At 36.9% G+C, this 23439-nt stretch overlaps 5 protein-coding genes across 6 annotated transcripts; all 5 read right to left on the reverse strand.

Annotated features, from left to right (window-relative positions):
- Window positions 1-193: 193 nt before the first annotated feature.
- On the reverse strand, window positions 194-4273 carry LOC128177426 (uncharacterized). Its single transcript, XM_052844137.1, has 2 exons — window positions 4158-4273; window positions 194-3803 (listed from the first exon to the last, which is right to left on the reverse strand). The coding sequence occupies exons 1-2, from the start codon at window positions 4159-4161 to the stop codon at window positions 1822-1824; spliced, it is 1986 nt and encodes a 661-aa protein (XP_052700097.1). The 5' UTR covers window positions 4162-4273; the 3' UTR covers window positions 194-1821.
- Window positions 4274-6486: 2213 nt separating this feature from the next.
- LOC128177427 (uncharacterized) lies at window positions 6487-10640 on the reverse strand. The gene is made up of 2 exons (XM_052844138.1): window positions 10492-10640; window positions 6487-8576 (listed from the first exon to the last, which is right to left on the reverse strand). Exons 1-2 carry the CDS (start codon window positions 10493-10495, stop codon window positions 6628-6630), a joined length of 1953 nt encoding a protein of 650 aa, XP_052700098.1. The 5' UTR covers window positions 10496-10640; the 3' UTR covers window positions 6487-6627.
- Window positions 10641-11209: 569 nt separating this feature from the next.
- On the reverse strand, window positions 11210-13872 carry LOC128177437 (galactose mutarotase-like). The gene is made up of 8 exons (XM_052844148.1): window positions 13745-13872; window positions 13283-13413; window positions 12922-13076; window positions 12538-12747; window positions 12367-12454; window positions 12112-12259; window positions 11807-11981; window positions 11210-11349 (listed from the first exon to the last, which is right to left on the reverse strand). Exons 1-8 carry the CDS (start codon window positions 13816-13818, stop codon window positions 11269-11271), a joined length of 1062 nt encoding a protein of 353 aa, XP_052700108.1. The 5' UTR covers window positions 13819-13872; the 3' UTR covers window positions 11210-11268.
- Window positions 13873-15195: 1323 nt separating this feature from the next.
- On the reverse strand, window positions 15196-17363 carry LOC128177436 (galactose mutarotase-like). Its single transcript, XM_052844147.1, has 8 exons — window positions 17195-17363; window positions 16961-17091; window positions 16586-16761; window positions 16258-16467; window positions 16084-16171; window positions 15826-15970; window positions 15548-15725; window positions 15196-15302 (listed from the first exon to the last, which is right to left on the reverse strand). The coding sequence occupies exons 1-8, from the start codon at window positions 17263-17265 to the stop codon at window positions 15219-15221; spliced, it is 1083 nt and encodes a 360-aa protein (XP_052700107.1). The 5' UTR covers window positions 17266-17363; the 3' UTR covers window positions 15196-15218.
- Window positions 17364-19547: 2184 nt separating this feature from the next.
- On the reverse strand, window positions 19548-23207 carry LOC128177438 (H2.0-like homeobox protein). 2 transcript variants are annotated; one of them, XM_052844149.1, is made up of 4 exons: window positions 22678-23207; window positions 22346-22522; window positions 21187-21374; window positions 19548-19822 (listed from the first exon to the last, which is right to left on the reverse strand). In XM_052844149.1, exons 1-4 carry the CDS (start codon window positions 23039-23041, stop codon window positions 19610-19612), a joined length of 942 nt encoding a protein of 313 aa, XP_052700109.1. In that variant the 5' UTR covers window positions 23042-23207; the 3' UTR covers window positions 19548-19609. The 2 variants fall into 2 exon arrangements, with proteins under 2 accessions (XP_052700109.1, XP_052700110.1); XM_052844150.1 differs by having other exon boundaries at window positions 22355-22522; window positions 22678-23206.
- Between the last annotated feature and the right edge of the window lie 232 nt (window positions 23208-23439).

Genomic DNA, 23439 nt, shown 5'->3' on the forward strand with positions numbered 1-23439 from the left:
GTTTAAGGCAATAGTCAATTGATAATTCAATATAAGTATTGAATTGCGAATCTGATACATTTCACGAACAAAAAAAATCAGGTTTAAATGGAACGTGTTTTTTTTTTAAATCAATAGATCGTGGTAATGCTTGGCGTAAAAATCTGAATTAAGAAAAACACCCAATTACATATAGAGGAATTCTCAGTGTCTGATTCTCCACTTAACTTTTAAATGAATTTTGGCTGAATGGAGCATAAAAAGTTAATGTCTTTTCGAGAGTTGTAAGAATAACATACAGGGTAATAGATATCACTCTGAGAGAGAGACATGACACGACAAAACTCATTATTTTTAAATCTCTTTCGAAGATATATGAGATCTTTTTTTCTGGATTTTGAGTATATCAAATAACCATGAATTTTAGACGAATGAATGCACCCGTTTATCATGGTCCATGGCAAATTGAAATGTCATATGTTATATAACATTTTTAAAAAATCTAAATCAGTAATAACATATTTATCATCTCATTTACACGTGTATATTATCAATACATCTTCATATCTTACAAATCAATGTAGGGTGTTTTGTGAAATGTCGATCGGCGCTTTAAAAAAAAAAAATCAAAGTACTGAAGTACTGACGGGAGTTGATTTTATCGATTATTATTTATCTAAAAATCAACGATGTTATTTTGCTTGGCAAGTAGTTTATAATCTCTATTTGAATTACGCACATTTTTAAAATATGGATTCTCGGACTTTTCCGACAAGAATTTCGAGAAAACCTCTTATGAATCATGTTGTGTAATATTTAAAAATAGAATTGATTTCATCAAACTATGTATCGGTATTCGAAATATTTCAAAAAGTGTATGGATCCAACCAATAATGAACTCTAGTCTCGTTCAACCAGATGCTCGGCTGTCGCCGTTAATCTCCGACAAGTAAGAGATACTAGGTCACGTGATAGCTTGATGATGCGACCTCTAAATATAGACTGACTTTCTGCTTGTTGGAGATGTACGGAGACACCCGATGGTTGAACTCTGGCGTAGGAATACATACGACTGAAAAAAAACTTCTAAATTGTTCGTACTATTTAAAATCTGACTATTTCTTAGGTATTTATAAATAAGTTTCCTTTTTTAAAAATGCTTCAGCGTACATTACATCGAATTTATCGATTATTTTCAAGAACTAACTCTTGTCAGCGGTGATGATTTGTGCTTAGGTCCAAACACTGTTTCAGTTTCGGTTTGCCAGAGTAACTGCATAGGAGAGTTGATTAAAATCAACTCCCAATAAGTCTTCAAATTAAACAATAAAAGTAAGTTTCTCTGAATAGCAGACGCTGTCCTGACATTTTGATTTCCAATGAAGTGTTTACATTTGCTTAACTAAATTTCGAACCTGACGTAATTAATATGCAAGTATATTGCACGCGAGGGTGATATTATAACAATTACAAAAGGGAAATTTTATACAATAAATGCTGTTTTTGAGGTCAATACGATGAATTTGTAACCCGAAAATACTTTGAGGGTAGCTAAATCATCATATTGATCGAAAGAAAACCGCAATAATTGATTTATTATTTGATCGACGAATTGATACACCAATAACAAATTTAGTTATCAAGCGAAGAGTTTAGTTTGAAGCCATAGCCGAACAAATTGAAAAACGCGATATTTCATTTGCCTATCTATTTTTAGTTCTCTTTTGAAAAATTCAAATGCTATATAGACCTCCTAGGTCACGTGCAGGTGAATATACATATTTTTTTTTATTAATAAATCTGCCAACTAAACTGACATCGTTTTATGACAAATAGTCGAGTTCATCTGAAAGCAGCCACACTGTTGGGTCGTTTTATCGGACTGTGACCTTGAGCACCAATGGCGACCCTCCGTCTCATATTGAGCATGGCGTCATCGTACTCCTGGTCCCGCCTCTTGAGGTCCTTGATGATCTGGCGCGCCTGGTTGCTGGAGAGGAGGCGCTTCACGTTACCGAAATAGATGGATTCCGTGTCGGATGCGTTATCCACACTGGGCGTATTTTTACGGTTTCCCGCCTTTCTCTTCTTGACGTCTGGCGCCTCACTTCTGGTATCGGTATCTCCCTCCACCATCCGGCGGATCATGTCCGTCATGTCTCTGTCGGACAAATGCGGAGGAATCTCCTCACGAGAAGACAAGGACGTAGACGAACGATTCAGAAACTTGCCATCGTGAGTTCGCGGCATCTGTTTGACCCGATGGAATAGCTCTGTGTTTTCATCGCTGCCCCTCTTTGGATTCACGGGCACGCTTTTGTCAGTTCCGCTCGGTGAGGTGATGGTCACCCGTAGCGATGGCCTGGAGAAAGCGCCCTCTGGTTTAGATGGACTGTTGGACTCCGAAAGCTGATGAGATTTTGTCATCACTGTTTTGTTCACCTTGGCGGCTTTATCGGTTTCTTGCTTTGATGTCACCTTCTTCTGGTGTTTGTACAGGTGGACCGCGGTGGATTTAGTTTCCGTTCCACTCTTCGTCACCTTGGTAGCAGCTGATATAGAGTTCCACTTGTCCATTCCGGGGGGAACTACTATTATAGACTTCTTCCTCTGTTTACTGGGTTCTTCACTTTCAGGATTAACGACAGGATTTTTCAACATAATTCTAAAATGCCTGGTCCTTCTATCTCTTGCGTTGTTGAAAATCTCAGCAACGGTGGTTTTCTTTGCGCTTTTCCCCATCAACGATCGCTGTATTGCTATTCTGTTGTTCACTTTTAGATCTGAAGCAACTGTGTTAGAACCCCAGTTTGTTTTCTGGCGAACCAAAGCCATTTTCTCGCGAGTGGGATCCTTTGCGAAAAACACGGCTTCCACTTCATCAGGCTCATAGTTTATATTCAAGGGCTTCAAAACAAATTCACCCTCTTTGTCTTTTAAAGTGATCACTGTTTTACCTTTTTCTAGTTCCAGGAACTTTTCTGCTTTGATCGTGATCTTCCTTGCCCTCGTTCTCTCTGTCTGAACGTCAACCTCCCCATCTTCTGCCTCACTCTCATCTTCCCCCTTCAATTCCGGTATTGACGTCATTTCATTATCGGGAGCCATGGTCCTAACTTGACTGGCGGACTTCAAAAGTCGGTCAATTTGAGCTATTTTCTGTTCTGGAAGTTTAATCCCCTTTGCGTCAATTTCTTGACTGTTTCGTTCCTCGCGCTTCATTTCTCTGTGTTCCGATTCAACTTTTGATTCGGATTTTTTGACAACTTTGACGTCAGCTTTAGCCACCTTTTTAGTCTGTTTTGCCATTGAATTCCCTGCCAAGTCGACGCCGGCCGTTTTAGGTCGATTGGCCTCAAAGACGGAGTCGACGTCGGCGTCCGTTTTGGAATCGTTGATCTTGTCGGCAGGGGCGGTCTTTGGACGCTCCTCTGATTCATCCTCCTCGGCGATCACAGAGTCAATCTCACAGGGCGTGAAGTCGAAGCAATCCTCCAGCAGGGGCGATATTGTCGCCAGGTTGTTTTCCCTGTACGTCTTCCTCTTCTGTGAGGCCTTGGAGAATAGATCAGCGCCCTCTGTCCTGTACAGAGAGTACCTGTTATTGACGGCCTTCTCCTTCTTCAGCTTCCTCAGGTCCCGCCGGACGATCTGCTCCTCTTTGATCAAGGATTGCAGGGTCTTCTGGAACTCCTTGTACAGCATGTTACACTTCTTGGCGTAGAACTTCTGGGCGGCCGTAGACACCGCCAAGTTAACGTCAGGCATTGATATGTCCAGGCCATAGTTGCGGGCCAAATCGTACGATTCTTTCTCCGTGGGAGCTGAAAATACCAGAATATGACAAATTTATTGAGGTATATGTCATCACAATGCTGGTTCCTTAATATCATATCAAAATTTTATTCATTGCAACGGAAGTGCCATTTGTCAGAACGATACAAAGCTTCCCACTAAAACACATGATTCTAGTGAGCTATTGATTGCTACAATTTCAATATAACGTATAAAGTACACGTAGCAATAGCCGGTATAATTATCAGAGTGCTAAATGTTTTTAAATAGAAATTCCAATCAGATTTTAATCAGTTAAATGTACTTGTAAGCATAAATGTACAAATGTTTGGTTCTCATTAATTTGTGATATATCATTTAGATAATTGTAAAAAGTAACTTACCCATACTGTACAAAATCTACTCTAAGCACTTGTTTTTACACATTGCAATATCCATTTGTCACAAACAAAAGATTTATTACAAACAATGCACATGGTCGGGGCAAACAGAGTTTATATACAGATTACGAGGATTAAGGATTAATTGTGCAAAGCTGCAACCGCCGGTAATCTCGGGGGACTTACTCAGTCGGAGGCCCAGGAGCAGACGTCAACGAAACCATCTTACAGTGAAAAACTAAACCCAACTCAAGGTCAATAATTACGTCATTAATTAAGGTATATGCCTCCTCCAACAACTGACTGACCAAGGTTTCGTGTGAGGAGTTTGGATGTTGTTTTATGTATCAGAAGAGGGTAAAAGTACTTTCATTTTCTTACAATTATTTGTGCAGGATTACTATTAACACTTATTGACAATTGAGAGATCGTATTGACACTTGCTACATGGAGATTTGAACCATGCACAGCCGATATGATAACACTGAGCCAGATAATTGCGCCAGTGCTATGGTGACATATTTTTCACCCGTCAAGGATGCATTATCCGAAATATTGAAATATATCATATGTTAGACCATTTCTATAGTTTCTACAGTTTATAACCAATTTTGTTATTGATGTATGTTACCTGCTAGGTGAGATATTTACCTTTATTGAATGAATTCATACGGGAAAATATCTTTTACGCATATAAACTTATTTCCTTTTCGATATTTAATTTTTTTCAGATGTATAATACTTCCTTTAGTACTTCCAACTCTTATACAATTTGACCAAAACTCCAAAAGGATTTTTAGATCAGGTGGGAAAACTAGGTAAATATATCCTTTGGCATTGACATAATATTAAGTATCCGGAACAGATAGTGTTCTAGGCGAAATAAGACAATGAAATTAGCAAATGTTCGTTCGGCAATGATTCAGTATTAGAGGGAGTTTACAGTAGATTCAGTATTGTAGGGAGTTTACAGTAGATTCAGTATTAGTGGGAGTTTACAGTAGATTCAGTATTAGAGTGAGTTTACAGTAGATTCAGAATTAAAGGGAGCTTACAGTGGATTCAGTATTAGAGTTAGTTTACAGTAGATTCAGAATTAGAGGGAGCTTACAGTGGATTCAGTATTAGAGTTAGTTTACAGTAGATTCAGTATTAGAGGGAGCTTACAGTAGATTCAGAATTAGAGGGAGCTTACAGTAGATTCAGTATTAGAGAGCGTTTACAGTAGATTCAGTTTTAGTGGGAGTTTACAGTAGATTCAGTATTGTAGGGAGTTTACAGTAGATTCAGTATTGTAGGGAGTTTACAGTAGATTCAGTATTAGAGGGCGTTTACAGTCGATTCAGAATTAGAGGAAGCTTACAGTGGATTCAGTATTAGAGTGAGTTTACAGTAGATTCAGAATTAGAGTGAGTTTACAGTAGATTCAGTATTAGAGGGCGTTTACAGTATATTCAGTATTAGTGGGAGTTTTACAGTATATTCAGTATTAGTGGGAGTTTTACAGTAGATTCAGTATTAGTGGGAGTTTTACAGTAGATTCAGTATTAAAAGGAGTTTACAGTAAATCCCTTCGAGGGGTTATGTCATTTGTTTAAAAACAACAAAATATTTGATAAGATCATATTCAAATAATTTAATATAAATTTAATAATGTTTTACACAACTTAGAAATAAAGATCTATAAAACGCAGAAGATTCGTAAAAATGTCACAAAATTCAATAACCATATTAATTTATAATAATTTAAGAGGGGGCACTTCATAAAGTGTTATTCAAAATCTGAGTATTTCTATTGAAAACCAAAGAATGAATATATGCTGGCGTTTTACATTATAGATAACCACTTATCATAAAAAAGCTTAGTAAAAATAGAAGGTGAAATCGTATGATTCTTATGCATAAATATTTACATTTTCCAGTGTCTTTGCCAGTGATAACACTACGTATCGGCGTGATCAAATCTATCATAAAGCCTTTTGGGCTTTATTGGATTTGATCAATCCTCGACCGAAATTATAACCTAATAATACTCAAAGAATTCCTAAAATAAAGTCTCTCATATAGCACGACAATTATTTCTTTGATATATTCAATACATTTCTGGTCATCTTTTTAAGCGTTATTGTATTGTGTTGATATCTCATGAATTAAGCGGAACTTACGACAAATATTGAAATTAAGTTTAGATCGTTATCTTAATTTTATCATACAGTCTTGTTGCTTTATCGCTTTAATACTCAAACATTGCTACATGTATCCGTAGAAAATTGTGTCAATTCATAAACTACTATATTTCTATCTTGACGGTTTATAAAAAGATAAAAACTAGTTCAGTTTGCTTTGGTTCATTATATATGAATCCAAAAAATAAATATGTATAAACAACAAACACAATAAAAATAATTGCAACAAAACAGAATGATTGTTACAGAGCTCAATTCTCAATACGTTGGCACTCGCTAGGCTTTCATCATTTCCAGCCACTTCGTGATTTGGACGCACCCAGCGCCACCCTGCGCCTCATAGAATCCATCGTGTCCAGATACTGATCATCCTTCTGCTTCGACTCCCTGATGAATTTGTCCGTCTCCTGGCGACTACTTATCCGCCTCGGAAGTTGCGAGTTAGTTGCAGTTCCGGTACTTGAAGCGACATCTGACGGAGTGTTGCGCTTGTTCCGACTCGACATTCTACTCAAGCGCTTCATGAAAGTTAGCGCCTTGATGGCCCCTTGTAGATCGGACATGGTTTCCTCGGTTTGGTTACTGTAGTCTTCCTTCTCCCCCTTACCTTCTATGAGCCTATCAAGCATTTTGTTCATATCTGCATCAGTCATCTTAAACTGTACATTGCCCTCTCTCATAGACATGGAGGAGTGGGACCTGTTCAGTATATTGGAGGACTCCTGGGGACCTCCCCTAGCGAACGACACTCGGTGGTTACCGGAAGTATTCAATATGTCATGACTTTCCATCGAGGCTTGTGACGTAGAACGCATGACGGAACTCGCCGACTCACAGCTCCGTTTGTTATTGGAGACGCCTAGTGAACTCGATAAGAATTCTTTGACTCTTTTACCTGTCGAGGAATCGTTTAGACTGTTTTCCCTGGAGACTCCCTGCGATTGTTTTTTCGTTGCCTTGTTAGTGAATGCCTCGTGTATCACAATCGGGGGTCCATTTTCCGCAGTCCGAGTTTTCAGAACGCTTGCCTTTTTGGATCCTCCCCCAGACTTGACGTTCAGTCTTACGGCGGGTGAGGACGCGGGTCGCAGCGACTCCTTGCGGTCATTAGCGTCAGTTTCGTCGTTTCTGAGGGATTTTGATATAATTCTAAAATGGCGAGTTTTCCTGTCTCTTCCACTGTTAAAGATTTCGGCAACGGTGGTTTTCTTTGCCGATTTTCCAATAAGGGATTTTTGAATAGCTATTCTGTTGTTTATTTTGAGCTCTGCTGCCACTGTTGGCGTTTTCCAGTTTGTCTTCTGCCGAACCAATGCCATTCGTTCTTTGGACGGATCCTTAGCAATGAAAACGGCATCGACCCCGGTGGGGTCATAGTTCATCTTGACAGGTTTGACAAGGAATGCGCCGTCTTTGTTTTTAAGCTTGACGTCAACGTCGCCCTTTTGGAGCTCTAGAAACTTTTCTCTGTCAATCGTGATATTCCTGGCCCTTGTTCTTTCTGTCAGAATATCCACTTCGCCGTCACAAGAACTCTCGTCAGTCACCGAGTTGGGCCTACTAATGACTAGTTTCGGGGGCCCTGTCGATTTGACCATACCGCCCCCTAGCGTGGGACTGGCTGGATCCGGTGGTTTCGCAGGAACAGGGAGTGCCTGGGAATGGGACTGAGACTGCAGTAGATGTTCTACCTTAGCGACCTGTGTGTTGACATGGTCGGCGTCAAGTGTAGCTGCTAGGGAAGGGCGTTTTATGTGCCCACCCTCGGAGTTTGGCGGTATATCTAAAGTGTCTTGCTGTGAATCCGTGGGGACCTCTCCATCAGTTACCCCTGCCGGGGCGGTTTTGGGGCGGATCAGATCTTCGTCTATGATGGAGTCTAGTCCCCAGGGATTAAAACACAGATCGTCAAAGAACGAACTGGACAATTCGTTCTTTTTCAGTAGCGTCTCTCGGTTCTTTTTGGCGGTAGAAAAAAGATCCTTACCGTCTGTACGATACAAAGAGTAATGGCTGTTTAACATTTTTTCCTTCTTTAAGTTCCGCAGTTCCTTTTTAATCGTTTGCTCTTGTTTTATGTGTACGCTCATATTTTTCATGAAATCCCGGTATAGAAAGTTGCATCTTTTCTGGTATTCTTTCTGTGCAGCGGAAGCCACGGCAAAGTTTGCTTCCGGCATGCTGATGTCAAGGCCATAATTTCGGGCAAGGTCGTATTCATTCTTATCAGCTGGGGCTAAAATAAGAAGAAAAAAAACATGCGTTAATAAGCAGTCAGTACGTGAGAGGTAAATGAAACTTTCATAGCATATGTCAAATATTCTGTTCGTAAAAATAAGATTTCAATCTATACTACTATATTAAAATAATAGACTCGAATTTTTTAGCTTTAATACCGATAAATCGGAAGAGTTCCGTCTTTTGTTTCATATATTTTAAACATCATTGGTACTTGAAGATTACCAATTTGTATTTATTTTTTCTCAATCAAGCTTCGCTAATTAATAATTGACGAAAACTCCTCAAAAATTTCCGGAAACCACCTGAATATTCTGGATTTTACAATCTTGCGCATGCGCATTACATTCACGCTAAATCACGGGAGGCTCTTTATTTGATGTATCCACAATATCACATTCGCATGGATAACTCAGAAACGATAAAACAAATGCGTTGTAAATTTTCATTGGAAATTTTTTTCTGTTCATCAAAGAAAAGACGGGAGACAATTCTAACACAGTGCATTTACTATAAAAATCCCGAGAGTTTCCAATGTCAACATGTTGTGTAAAAAACGTTGTTGAAAAAAAATGTTGAATTCTGCAATTAAAGAATTAGACTTTTCGAAGAAAAGTATTTACAGCTTCAAAATGGTTTGTTATGAACAATTCGACTGTTATTTTCAATGCAACTTTATTAATTTTCTCCAGAATCGTTTTTCTGCAACATTACGGGTATATGGTAGGCATTTTAACTGTGGTGAAGGTCTTTCCTGAGACACAGTTAGATTATTCCAACTCAGCAGAGTGTAGTAAAATTAATAGCATTATTGTAGGCTTAAAGCTTGATTATGCAAATGTCAACAATATACGGTGTGTCGATGTATCTATTTCTTAAGTGTCCGATATCATACTAGTATGTAATGTCAACCCATGCACGCATGGGTCAAAGTCTAGTAAATAAATAAGAGAAAGAGGGGTTATAAGCGGTTTTGATTGCCAAATCTTGCATAAATTTCCGGTAAAAGGTCACCTATCTGGAATATATGAATAGTGAAATCGTCCCTTATTATTTGAGGCCATTTCAGTTACTAGTATTTGAAAAAAACCTTATAAGCCATATGGTTATACGATTAATTATGTAAATCGAAATTGTATCCCAAGCATAGGTCATATCTGTACTCTTGGCGCATGATTGCTTTCTTTTGACATTTATTTAAGTTTTCGGTGATTTGTTTCTTTTGCATTACATAAAAATAAACCAAGTTTATTATGAAAAAGCGATTTGTGGATTATTAAATACATCGGACTCGGATTAGTGCTACCATTAAAAGTCTCGCGAGATTTGATACAAACACGCCCGTAATCCCTCGGTTACAGGACGTCACGTAATCCTTTCTATGATTAGAACTGTCCTGTTGAACAGATGCAGAATTTAAATCTTACCTATAAGTCATCAGTTACTAAGTTATGTTGATTTAATCAAAACAGAGCCACAGCTCGGATGACTTTTCCTTTTTGTTTTTTATTTTGAACAGAACAAATTTTACACGCATTTGTCCTTAAAGAATATTATCATAAAGTATTTGTCAAATCATTGGAGTTGGAACCAGAGAGAGAAAAGTTTTCTGCAAAGTTAGATGTTTAACCATAACAATATTCCTTTTTTATACTTGTCAATAATTCTTATAAGTCAAGCTATCCCCCTTCCCCCATTTTCAATTTTCTTCCGACGCCACTTCAAATATTTCCTTATTTTTAAAGATAGAAAGTTATTTTACATTATAACTGTTAATTTTATTTTGGGTGAAAATAATCTTGAATAAAGTCTTGTGAGTTAATATATTGAGAGAGAGAGAGAGAGAGAGAGAGAGAGAGAGAGAGAGAGAGAGAGAGAGAGAGAGAGAGAGAGAGAGAGAGAGATAAACTTACCCATCACTGATATAAGAGCAGCCTTTGAAACAGAGCACTCAGTAACTAATTATTAGAGTTCTTCTTGTCATGTATGGCTATTTGATGTATTAATTTTGTTTGGTTCTTTGGGATTATAAATGTTAAAACGTCAAACCAAAGACGGTCAGCTGAGATTATGCTAATCCGAGCAACAATCCAACACTAACATGTGCGCTAGTCCTCCAATGGTCAGACTATCACTACACCGAGTGTTTCCAGAGAACGCAGGGTTTTTTTTGTATACACATACATGTAGTACATGCTCAATAAATATACGCTATAAATAATTCATTTCGATTTATTATCGTATTGTCTAGTATATTAAACGTTTTAATTAAATAATATAATAATCATATTCTAATCACTAAATAAAAAACCAACCAAATCAAAACTACACGCTCGTCCCCTCATACAAAAAAAATCCGCTAGACGAGACACGAGTCTGTGAGATCACATTCAAAAAACTTCCTCGTCTTTATGAAGCCTTTAACAATGAACTGTCGCTTGCTTGATGAGCAAACTGCATCATCAGGACAGGCTATAGATATTGAGATACACTTTGTTTGTGGACTCAGCAATGGGTATTTATAGGTCCTTTAATAATCAAGAATTAACTGAGGTCAATATATCGAAAGGACCCGATATTCTTCCGATTTTCCACATTAACAAATATAATTTTTATTACGAGTTTTTTTAAATTCTGTTTCACATATTTGCACATTATCAACAAATAACAGGTGCTGTAATTATCAAGGTCTACTCTCGAAGTCCGAATTTGTACACCGTCTTGCTGTAGAATTGTTCTCCTGGTCTTAGAATAATGTTTGGAAAGTTCTCCTGGTGAAAAAAGAAAAAAACCCAGCTGCATTTTACATTTTTTGTAGACGGCAAATCGGAACTAACATGTAGTTTAAGGTACCTCACTACACCTAGACTTACACTTTTCAAGACACTACGTCACAAGATGGCGATTAAAATGTTTTGTTAAACTGTTTATATCGTTCGATTGGGTTGTATATCGTCGTAGCTCAGTGGTTAAAGTACTGGACTTCTAAATCGCAGATGATGGGTTAGAATCCGCCTGGAGCTTTTGTTCATGTAAACTGAATTATTTTTTTTTAAATGTAATTTTTTAATCAAATACTTCTTATTCATTATGATATCTATCATAATCAAGTAATTTTCTGCTGATTTGAGAAAATATTTTACGGTGTAGTGAGCCGCCTTAATCAGATAAACACGTTTATATCTTCTGGACAACCAGAATACAGACCTTATTAATGCCGATACAGACCTTATTAACGCTGTCCGGATAGTGCTGGGTCTCCAGACAGATGGAACAGAACTTCTCGTACACCGCCCCCTGCTTGCCCTCTGAGTGGGGTACAGTGTCGCAGCCTGTGTAGCACTGTACCCCGGGCTCTGTGGTGTACACCTCTAGCCGTCGCCCGGTGGGTGGGTGGTCCAACCTTTAGGGGACAGGTATAGGAGATTATCACGCCAAGTCTCACACAAACGTTAAAAAACCACACAGACTAGAAACGAAGGACGTTTAACGTTGCTGGAATAAAAATAACGAAAACAGAGGTGGTTTCTTACGTGGATATCAGCCTCAAGCTGCCGTCCGCATTGTTAACGCAGAAGTTGTTGAAGTACCCCTTCCCCAGGGGCACCTTGCTCAATCGGTCCCCTAGTCTCACCGGCTGACGGAGGTCGTACATTGTACCTGTGACGTCACGAAGTTCGCCTATCCCAAAGAGAGTTTTATATTGCTAAAACACTATCATAATTAACTAAAGTATACCTGTGAAATAACGTCACAACTGTTTAACTGTTTAACGACTTGTAGATTACCTGTCGGAATGTAGATATCATCCTCTTTGTTTGGGGTGTACTTGTCCGCCGATATTTGCAACACGTGATCATCCAGGTTGGGATAATTCTGAAATGACAAAGTAAAACACGATGTGATAAAAAGATTGATAAATTTAATCATATTTGAGTTATTTTTGTTACATAACTTACGTGTCCTGCCAAGTTGAAGTAGGCGTGGTTTGTGTAATTGACAAGTGTTGGTTTGGTGGTGGTGGCGCTGTACTCAATTACAATTTCGTTCTGATTGGTCAGTTGGTAGGATACAATGGTGGTCAGTTCCCCGGGGAATCCCTCCTCTCCGTCTGGACTCACGTACTTCATCTTCACTTTGTCGCCCTCAATCCACGAATTCCAGAGTTGCTGTAATAGATAAATCATAATTACATATATGTTTACATGTATATAACAATAAAATGCATCAAATCTTTACAATGACGTTTATTATGTATGCAAATTATTACAAAGTATATTTTTTTAAAAAGAATAATAATGAAACAAATACAAAGATAAACAATTTCAGGAATTTAATCCTACATATGTGAATGACTTTTTCCCTCCGTGAATGCAATGCTTTCCAAAGTTTTTGGTCACGTGATATTCTTTACCGTCAACAGAAAACTTGGCATCGGAAATGACGTTCACAACTCGACCGCATATGGCTCCGAAAGTCATCGGGTTGGTTTCGTAGTCTGTGAAATAGTAACAGTGTTTGATATTTTTGCACATTTCTATAAATTCCTGGAAGCGTTTGCAGTCATTATTGGACAGCTGACGCTATGCGTTGTGATCATGGTCCAGCACTTCGTTATATTTTCATGATAAACAACCATTGCTTAGTTTTATAAATCTGTTTTCATGTACATATAGATATAAGACGAGTGTATAAGAGTATTACTTTGGACAGAATCGTATCCCAGACTGACGTCAGAGACCACTCCCTCTTTGTCGGGTACCACGATGTCCGTTATAACGCAGCCATAATCAATTACACGCACTGTGACGTCATTCTGATTGCAGAACGTGTACCTAAACAATGCAATGTGAAACCATAACTAGGCTACATCATGTCTGAAAATTATATTCTAACCCAGTTTAATATTATGAAAATCGTTTTTTAATATCGTTTCATAAAAATATTCTGCTCCGTTATACCATATGGACCAATTTATTGTTATTTAAAAGCATAAACATGACTTCATATCTTGAATATAACATTTTCTTTATTGCATCTTGATTTTGAATTTATTTTTCACACGAACGGGGCACCATACAAAAGCCCCAACGCAGTAGACAAAGTACTCGAAATTATTGATACTAGGTTATAACCAGAAATGTGAAGGAATGGGAGCATTGTTACCTGTTGACCGGGCGGCCGTCCGTCAGGTTGCCGAACGAATCCTTTCTTGGTTCGACAGGTTTCTGGTCCGACATTGTGTAGCGACGTCGACTTGTTTACGTTTACACACCTCCACTCACAAATTTAAATCAAAGCGGATGAATATACATAAACAAATGCAACACGTAACCCCCCCCCCCCAAAAAAAAAATAGCAACGCATAAAAAACTTGAATAGTCTAATGGCTAGTTATTGAACTGTTTAGAAAATCAGCGCTAAGGAACTGAAATATAACATTTGAAATATATCAATTTTGCATTTCAACATCGATTATCTTCATAGCACAGTTCAAATATATATTAATTAATTAAATACGAGAGTTAAACTTGGCAATTTCACCGAGTTGATAGTTGCATTGTCCTTTTAGTTTCACTATGTGAATTGAATGAGTTCGAATTTTCCAGGGGAGATACGTAGGGGTGGGTTCCGGACCCTCACCCCTCTAGATCCGCTCATGGACTTAAATTTGTCATACACAAGCACGAGAGTCACCATCATCTCCAGGGACCCTGCCTCCTGCCACAGAAAGAGTGCCGGAATGGAGACCGGGAGCTACAGACCTGGCCTGCGTTTTACAAAAGAACTTACGACAGAGTCGTAAATTTTTCAGTTTCATAGAATGATCTCTAACGTACAAAATGTATACAAAACAATTTGTATAAAAAAATTCCAGTGTTGTAGGTACGTTTTATTAGTATCAAGTTAAAACAATTGGTAGCTTATTATTAATGAGATTTTATAAATTTGGTCGCAAGTCGTAAGTTCTATTGTAAAACGCAGCTTAATGATTTTGTCCATTTTAAGACTATATTCATCTTCTTGAGAAAACGAGCTCTAAATTAAATTCAAAGAAAATAATATTCAATTTTATTCGAATTTCAAAGCTAGTTAATTAATTATAGTTTATAGCTTATTAATCTAAGGTACACGTAGGTCTGATGGCCACCCAGACCCATTAATTTTAGACTTTTCGCTTTTCGTTATACATGTATCAAAATTTATTTATTCACAAATATGAATTCATTTTTTTCCCGCGTGGAGTGACGACTTTTTATAGAATCTGATTAAATTTATAATTTTTTTTGTCTTTGAAGAAAATGCGTGTAATCGTATGTAACGGAGAAAACAAGGGAATTGACCATAATTCAAATACTACAAAGGAAAGTCACGGTGCTCGCCAATGAGGGATGTGTGCTAGTTATAGAAACACAAGTCTCACTGAACAATGTTATAATACTTAATTGGTGTGGTCTCAACATAACAAGACATTCTTGCTAATTCGACATGGAGAGAAATTAGTTTTCAACCATAGAATACATAACACTAAAACGAGAAAGATCAACATTACATACATTATTTATTGCATTGAGAAATTTCTATTACAAATTGTAAAAAAGGTAAATGTGCATTTCATATATCACAACGTGTGACGGAATTACTGAGGAATCAGGCCGAACTTGAAGATGGTCTTGCTGTAGAAATTTTCACCAGGTCTCAACACGATACTGGGAAACTTGTCCTACAACACACAGACGACATAAATCAAAACTAATATAAGTAAATGTAAAGTACAATAAAACGCAGTATATACATCATAATTATGAATCGTGTCCTCTGCTGTTAAGACATCAGAATATTGTGTTTTATACACTACATTTATTAAACACCATGTAAGTCTCATATTTTTTGTCTATTTATCTATCAATCTGTCCGTATGTGTCCGTCCGTCTGTCCGTCTGTCTGTCTGTCTGTCTCGCCGTATACCTGATGAGTAGGTGTGTCCGGATAATGCTGGGTCTCCAGACACACGGAACAGAATGGCTCGTACACGGCGCCATCTTTACCCTTGGTGTGGGGAATGGTGTTACATCCGGTATATAGGTGCATTCCCGGCTCGGTGGTGAGAACCTCCAGTCTTCTTCCGGTCGGAGGGTGATCTAAACTACAAACCAAAATATGCACGATCAATAATAATATAACTACTTGAATCGTTTAAAAAATATTAACGTTTTGCCTGGTCAGATCCATTCTCAGAGTCTTACACAGCCGCCTGTTTGAGAGGTCCTGACTCCCCTAGACAAAAGTTATGGAAGAAACCTCTCCCGTGGGGTCCCTCCTTCAGTCGGTTCCCGAGTCTGACCGGCTTCCGGAAGTCAAACGGCGTATCTGCTACGGCCCGCAACTCTCCTGTAACAACAAATTCGAACCTGGGTAGTTTTGAAAGAGTAAAGGGATAAAAACGCACTGAAAAGTACATTATAAGAACCATTTTTTTAAAAGACATCAATCTGAGGTCTTACCTGACGGAATGAAGATATCATCGTCTTTGTTGACAGTGTATTTATCTGCGGAAATCTGTAGTACGTGGTCGTCTATGTTCGGGTAATCCTGTGGCGATCGAAATTTTTGAGTAAAATTATTGAAACCAGTTTGCTCAAATTGCTCAGTAAAAGTGAAAGTAAAATTATACGCACGTGTTTCTGTAAGTTGAAGTAGGCGTGGTTTGTGAAATTGACGATCGTTGTTTTGGTGGTGGTGGCGCTGTACTCAGTCACTAGTTCGTTCTGATTGGTCAGTTGGTAGGACACAATGGTAGTCAGTTCCCCGGGGAATCCCTCCTCTCCGTCAGGGCTCACATACTTCATCTTCACTTTGTCGCCGTCAATCCAGGATTCAAACAATTTCTAGAGAGAAAATTGTAAATATAGTAAACAGTTTCTCGATCAAACGATTTTCAAAGGCAAAATAACAATATGGCTATTTAGAAAAATAATTTACATAATAGCAAACTGAATAAATTACCAAATGGAAACCCTTGACTCCCCCGTGAATTGCATGTTTTGGAGCCTCGTTTTCAAGGCTGGAAAACGTAAGCGGAAGTGAGTATTCCTTTCCGTCCAATACAAACTTCCCGTTAGAAATAACGTTGACAACCCTACCACAAATGGACCCAAAACATCGGGGGTTTGGTTCATAATCTAAGGGCGAAATTAATAGTTATTGTGTATCCTGATGCCCAAGTGTTATTAGCATGCAATATGAATTCAGGGCAAAACAAAAATATACGTCTATATATCAGAATAAATAATACAGAGAGAGAGAGAGAGAGAGAGAGAGAGAGAGAGAGAGACAGACAGACGGACAGACACAGAGAGACGGACAGACAGAGAGATTTGCCTTCAATCTTGTCGTAGCCTATACTGATGTCGTCAATGTTTCCGTCTTTGTCGGGGACCAGAATGTCGGTGATGACACATCCGTAGTTAATCACGCGGACCGTCACATTACGGCTGTTTGTGAACGAGTACCTGCAAGTAGAACCCCATCTAATGATGACATCACTGCGCCGCCGTACTTTACACTGGAGCGCGCCTAGCCCCGGTACCTGGGTTTCCCTACCTGCATCCTTACCTGTACACCTCCCTACCGTCACTCAGCCGTCCGTACGAGTCCTGGACCGGAAGAGCCGGAGACTGGGTCATCTTCTGGATTCTGAATTTGTTTACCTCGCCGACTGTTGCGCCGCAGCCTATTTAGAATGCAGTCAGGTCACGCTTCATTTAACACACATGACACACATTTGTGATAAAACCATAAACTGAAGGACAGAAGCCGAGATAATCGAGACACATACCTACTCAACGTCCCGACAACAATAATCTATTAATACCTGTAAATTGATCACATTTTGTAAAGGAAAACTATATGTTTACAATCAAGTATATAAACATTGCAACGTACTATTTGTTCACTTAAACTTAAGAAATATACAAATATTTAATTGTACATTTAAATATTATACATATATTTTGTAGCTAATAAATGAATATTAGAAAAATAAAAATAATTGTAAAAGATAGATTTGAAAACACAGGCGCCTGAGGTAAAAACATATCTTTTAATAATAAAATTAACCACTATAAATAGAGAACAGCGGATAATTTTATTATTAAAAGAGATATATTTTACCTCAGGCGCATGTGTTTAAATTACATAAAAAAGCATCAATATATTTCGTAGCGAATTAAATAAATAAATATGGGGAAAATAATTGTAATAGATAGTTTGAATTACTTGTATATGAATTGTAATTTTTTTATTTAATATAATTATCGTCTCAAGTCACGGTAAAGAGCCCGCATTGCTCTCTGGGAGAGGGCCGTGCATATTGGCCGTGGTTTGCGACAATGTAGTATGTATTACAGACACGTGTACATACAGGTAAACACAGCAAACACTTGCATTACACACACCAATGTGTGTATCATAGAGGTTGAATAAACAATTCAAGGAATTGTTATCAAGTTTATTCAAGAAAACTAACGCGAATTGCACAAAAGGTAATAAGATATGAGGGGTTTTTTTTTTGTTACTTAGATATTTGAGAGATTATTGAAAATATTTTCAAATCTTAATAACTGATTTTTTGGGACAATGATTTTTTTTCTCATGGTGCGTATTACAAGTAAGTAAGAAACAATCCTTGGTTAAGTGATTACAAAGAAATGAATAATATTATCAAGAGATATCAGCTGACAAGCTACTCTCTGCTTCATGTTTAAATATTTAAAAAAAAAATACAATATACATGTAAATAAATCTAGGTGTTCTGAAACCGTTGCCTAAATTTAATCTGATGATGCAAATCAATTTTTGTAATTTCGGGTTTTCTTTGTTTTCTCCCTCTCCCAAATAATACGTATTGATGTTGTGGAATTGTAAAATTGCTAGATAATAATAACACCAGAATAATCTGTATTTTTTGGCTTAAAAATCTCTCAGTAAACCGTATTCTTTTACAATAACTCTTTCTTTACCTTTTTAGAAGCCGAAACTCTCTTACTTATATATAATCAAACTGTACAAAAATAGAAACGGAACTCGCTGCATACATATCTGTTCGTAATCTATTTGAAGTCCTGAAAGACAAGTTGCAAAAACAAACACAATGAATTCTGAGCCATCTTCTTCAGCATACCACAAAACGAATTAGGCGGATAAAACGACTATAGAACACATCCTTAATTGTCAATTGTACTTGAGTATTCCCTCCACGATGTCACTTTGTAAGTCACAGTCAAAATTGAAAAAGTTTACCTGGATTTCGCATTAGAAACTAATTAAAAGTACCCGGGTGATAATGATAAAAAATGTGTGCAACAAAGACGGCCAATTTTTTTTTTAATTACAGACGTATTTATCAATACCCAGAAGAGGGGACGTGTAAATGAAATCTTAGAATATTACACTGATATCGTTTTTAAGTGTTCCTCAGTTAAAGAGATTTGTGAATAATAAAAAATGAGCAACGAATAATGTAAAAATAGAATACGGTTTATCGTTTGACATCAAGTATTTAGGCTTTAAAATTGAAGCTAGTAGCACTGCTTCTGGAGTACCTTTAAGGATCCCTTTTGGTCAATGTTTTTCTACTTGATTTATATCTGATCGCGTGAACAAGGTACATTGTATCTTTGTAGGGAGTGCATGTTGATAAACCAGCCAGAATAAATTCAGATTAGTCAGTTTTAGATAAAAGCTTTTCATTTGAAATGGTAAAAGGGTGATAGAAAACCGACATTACCAGTTATGCCAAATTTTCAGAGTCCCTGTAAAATGTTCTTTAAAAAAACTGTGTCCAACGTTATGACAGCTAGGTGTACAGTGCATAATGCAGGCGCAGTGATGATTTTTTTTCTTCGATATTTTGATCAGTAAAATTGACCATAGGGTCCCTACCACGTAATGACAACAAAACAGCCGGTTCAGTAACAACAAAATAATAATACTTTTATTAAAGATTACAATTAACAGCCGGTAGATTCTCTAGGAATCCTTGTCATCACAATCGTCCACTTTCTCATTAATGACGTCATCCACAGCGTCATCCATTGCGTCATCACTGTCAGAACTACCAATATCATTGCTCACTGGTTCTTCTACGAGGGGTTCCAAACTTTTATCGTCCGTGTTCGACTTCTCTTTCGTCTGTTGTGCGTGTCGCCATTTCATTCTTCGGTTTTGAAACCAAACTTTGACCTATATAAACGATTAATTTATTGTGATGATCAGAATAAAAAAAATGTCGAGTGCTGTTTATAGTTGAAAATTAGTATAAGCGTTTGTTTTTCTTTTTCTTTTTTTAAATAAATAACGAAAGAAATGAATAAAATTAGGTAAAATTTATCAAACATATCGGCATTGATTCCCCCGGCATTACATGGTCACGTATACTTTTGAATATTACTTATCTATTTGAAAAAGAAAAAAAAATACTTGTTTTGTTAATAAATAAATAAGACCGGGTTTGGCATATCGTCGTAAAAAACAATTCACTCTTTTTTTCAAGATATCCATCCAAAACTTTATTGAAAATTGTGATAAACATTTTAACATGCTTTTGAATATTCATTAAAATACTAAGGTTTTTTTCGTTACTGGGATTGTTAAATGGAAATAACCCAAAACTCCTACTCTATTGTACTGAAATGTGCACTCGTATATATGGTTCAATAAAATACTCAAATATACTACCGTAAACGCAATATGAAATAGTCATTTATTGTTTGATAAAATGATGGTAATTTTCAAATATTTATTTGCGATAATGTGAAATTTTTTTTTAAAGTTTGTAAAACGGAACAACTATTTGTGTATCCTGCTCTAATTCTGGCTCTTTATTTAGGGACACATTGATGAACCAAACACTTATTTAAAATGTCAATCAATTAACACAGAAATCCAGAAACTGTGCATTAATAAACTTTATCAGGTAATTAATTTTTTTGATACGTATATATGTTGATAATGGAGTGACAGCAGAAAAGGATTCAGATACGAACACAAAATTTATCAAAAGATTTATTTTATGATATTCCTAAAAATATGCAACTACCGCTAGAAATTAATTGAAAAAAGTGATTAAAAAATACAAGTTTATCGTTTTATTTTAAGAAACATGTATTTTTTGCTTTACATTCACAAACTGCAAATTTAAATTGCTTTTTATTTTAAGTTTTTTATTTAACTGTATCTAATTCCTGAAGATTTTGCGAGCATGTTGTATCATCTTTATCACTGGAATCATGTACATACAACATACAGAGCAGAAAACATGGACCCCTCATCACCTAGTGTCCCCATTAACTTGATGCACCCAATTGTTTCATTAAGTTCAAAACAGTTCATACCCATTTTTTTTTTCAAAATTGAATTTGAATTTAAAAGCTAATTACTTTTCCTTTTTTCAGTTTGTTAATTAATTTTGTTTCAAGAGAAAAGAACAAAGAAAGAAAAAAAAACCAAATAGAATTTTAAGAAAATAATTAATTAAAAAAAAGGAATAAAAAATGAAAATTAAATAAATTACAGTCGATCAATTAGAAACAGAAATTTATCCTAACCTGTGCATCGGTAAGCCCCAACATGGCGGCCAGTTGTCGTCTGTCTGGCTTTGTAACGTATTTTTGGACCTCGAATCTTTTCTCCAGTCCCTTCCGCTGGAGATTTGAAAACACAGCACGTGACCAAGACCGTTTTCTCTTGGAGTGGTGTCCCAAACTGACGTCATCATTGAGGATTGAGTAGGGCCCTAAAATTATGATTTAAATTCTTAACTTTTTATCAAAGATTCATATTTATTAAAATCTATTGAATTATTGTCTCTGATTATTTTTTTTTTAAATAAACCTTAACAAAAATATTACACTAATTCATTTTACCGTGTGTAATTATTTCATGACATTTTCTCGGTCTTGTATATAATTTACCATTGTAATAATCTTGCTACTGTAAGCTGATTTGTATTTACATGTATTTAGATTTATTTTAAGACAATCTTTAATTTATCTTTTAAAAGTTAATTTTTCATTGCGTTCTAACAAACTCCTCAGAACCTCTGATATTCATAATTCGATATATATGCATTTTTATTTCCCATCGCCCCACAGAAATGAAGTTTATCAGGAGTCGTAAATAAACATTTATTTCATCACCCTATTAACCGCGCATTATCGGAATACCTCGGAGATCTCGTGATCTGCGAGATTGAAAACAGCACTACTTACTTAATCTTAAATTGATCGGCGGATAATCCTCTACAATCTAACCAAGCACATGTCCTAACATTAACTCATTCACAATGAAAAAAAAAAATAAAAAAAAATAAAATATATTGTTTAATTGAAGGTATTCTTTGGCCAATTTTTTTTATAAATTAATCGAAATCATTTTTAAAAAATTGATAATAAAAAATATTTTATATTTCTAATAGTTATTATAATTTGTTGTAAAATTAGAAGCAAATCTAAATTTATTTATTTGAACTACGACAAATGAATCAACATGTCTACATAAATTTAGTTCAACTTTTGTTTACCACATTTAAACATTCAAATTTTTACTTAATGTTAAATCTGCAGACAAAAAGACATTAAATGTTTTTTTCAAAAATTGCCAAAAACATTTTCAATATTATTACATATTTACATAAATTAGTTATGAATGATTCAATATTGGTATAATTATTGAGACAGGTATATTTGAGGTGAGATGTGGACACACCTCCCCTACCTGGCAGTGAGTCGAGGCCCGAGGACGAGGCCAAAGAGTAGTGGGGGTTGGGGAGGGTGGGTAGGAGTCCCTGAGACGTGAACATCCCGCCCCGGGGGTAGAAGGGAATGCTCTGACTCTCACACCCACAAGAACCACCCCCGGGATAGCGAGCCAGCAATTTGTCGTCTGAAAAAAGAAAGAAAAAAGATCAATACTACGAAAAATACAAATATCAAATTAGTTAATTTACAATTCATTGTTAGAAAACTAATCAGAATATAATATACTTTATCAATTGCATAAAACAGCTGTTTATTTTCAACAGAATTAGAAACACTCACCTTTTTCGTCAGATTTCTTTCCGAATTCCTCCGACAAGATAGCACTTATTCCAAACTTGAGTTGTTTCGGGGGTCTTTGCTCACTACTTCTAGGGGAATCGGACACAAAACTATGGACCCGCTTAGAAGTGCAAAAGGCCTGGAGTGGCCCAAGGGCCGACTGGGTCCGACACCCCGCCCCACCCGGTAAAGGGTCGGTCAGTTTGTACATGGGAAAAGAGAGAGAAGGATTCTGAACGTCCAAAATGTCGGAGATCCGAAATGAGGGATTCTTCCGTGACACAGCAGCCAGGGAGCTATTGAGGTGGGGAAAGGCCCAGATTGCCCCGGGGTAGGGGGATAAGAACGCGCCAGTGGAGAACATTGTCACACAGTGGCTCCGTCCTAGGTCCAGGCAGAGAAAGGTGACACTGACAACATCGGAACGTAATTCCCAGCGGCCACAGAGATCTCACGTAATGTGAACAAGGGTCAGGGTGCTGCTTAAACGATGTTTAAATATTAGGATTTTTCGGTATTCTGAGAAAATAGAAAGTTAGAAAGCTGTTTATCTCGTCAAAAGAACGAGATAATATCGGCGATATGATTGGTTCATCGTGTGTGTTAATGTCACAACCGGGGCTTAATTCAGCCAATGATATGCAAGCATGAAGGGAGATAAGAAAAACCACCCAAAACGACTTTTTCAATGAAGATTTAACAAAAAAACCGCACTCCAGATGTATAATATCTGCAGATGTATCGAGATGTTTTTCACAGAAT

This window comes from Crassostrea angulata, chromosome 3 (assembly GCF_025612915.1).
Source record: "Crassostrea angulata isolate pt1a10 chromosome 3, ASM2561291v2, whole genome shotgun sequence".
Classification (NCBI taxonomy): Eukaryota; Metazoa; Mollusca; class Bivalvia; order Ostreida; family Ostreidae; genus Magallana; species Magallana angulata.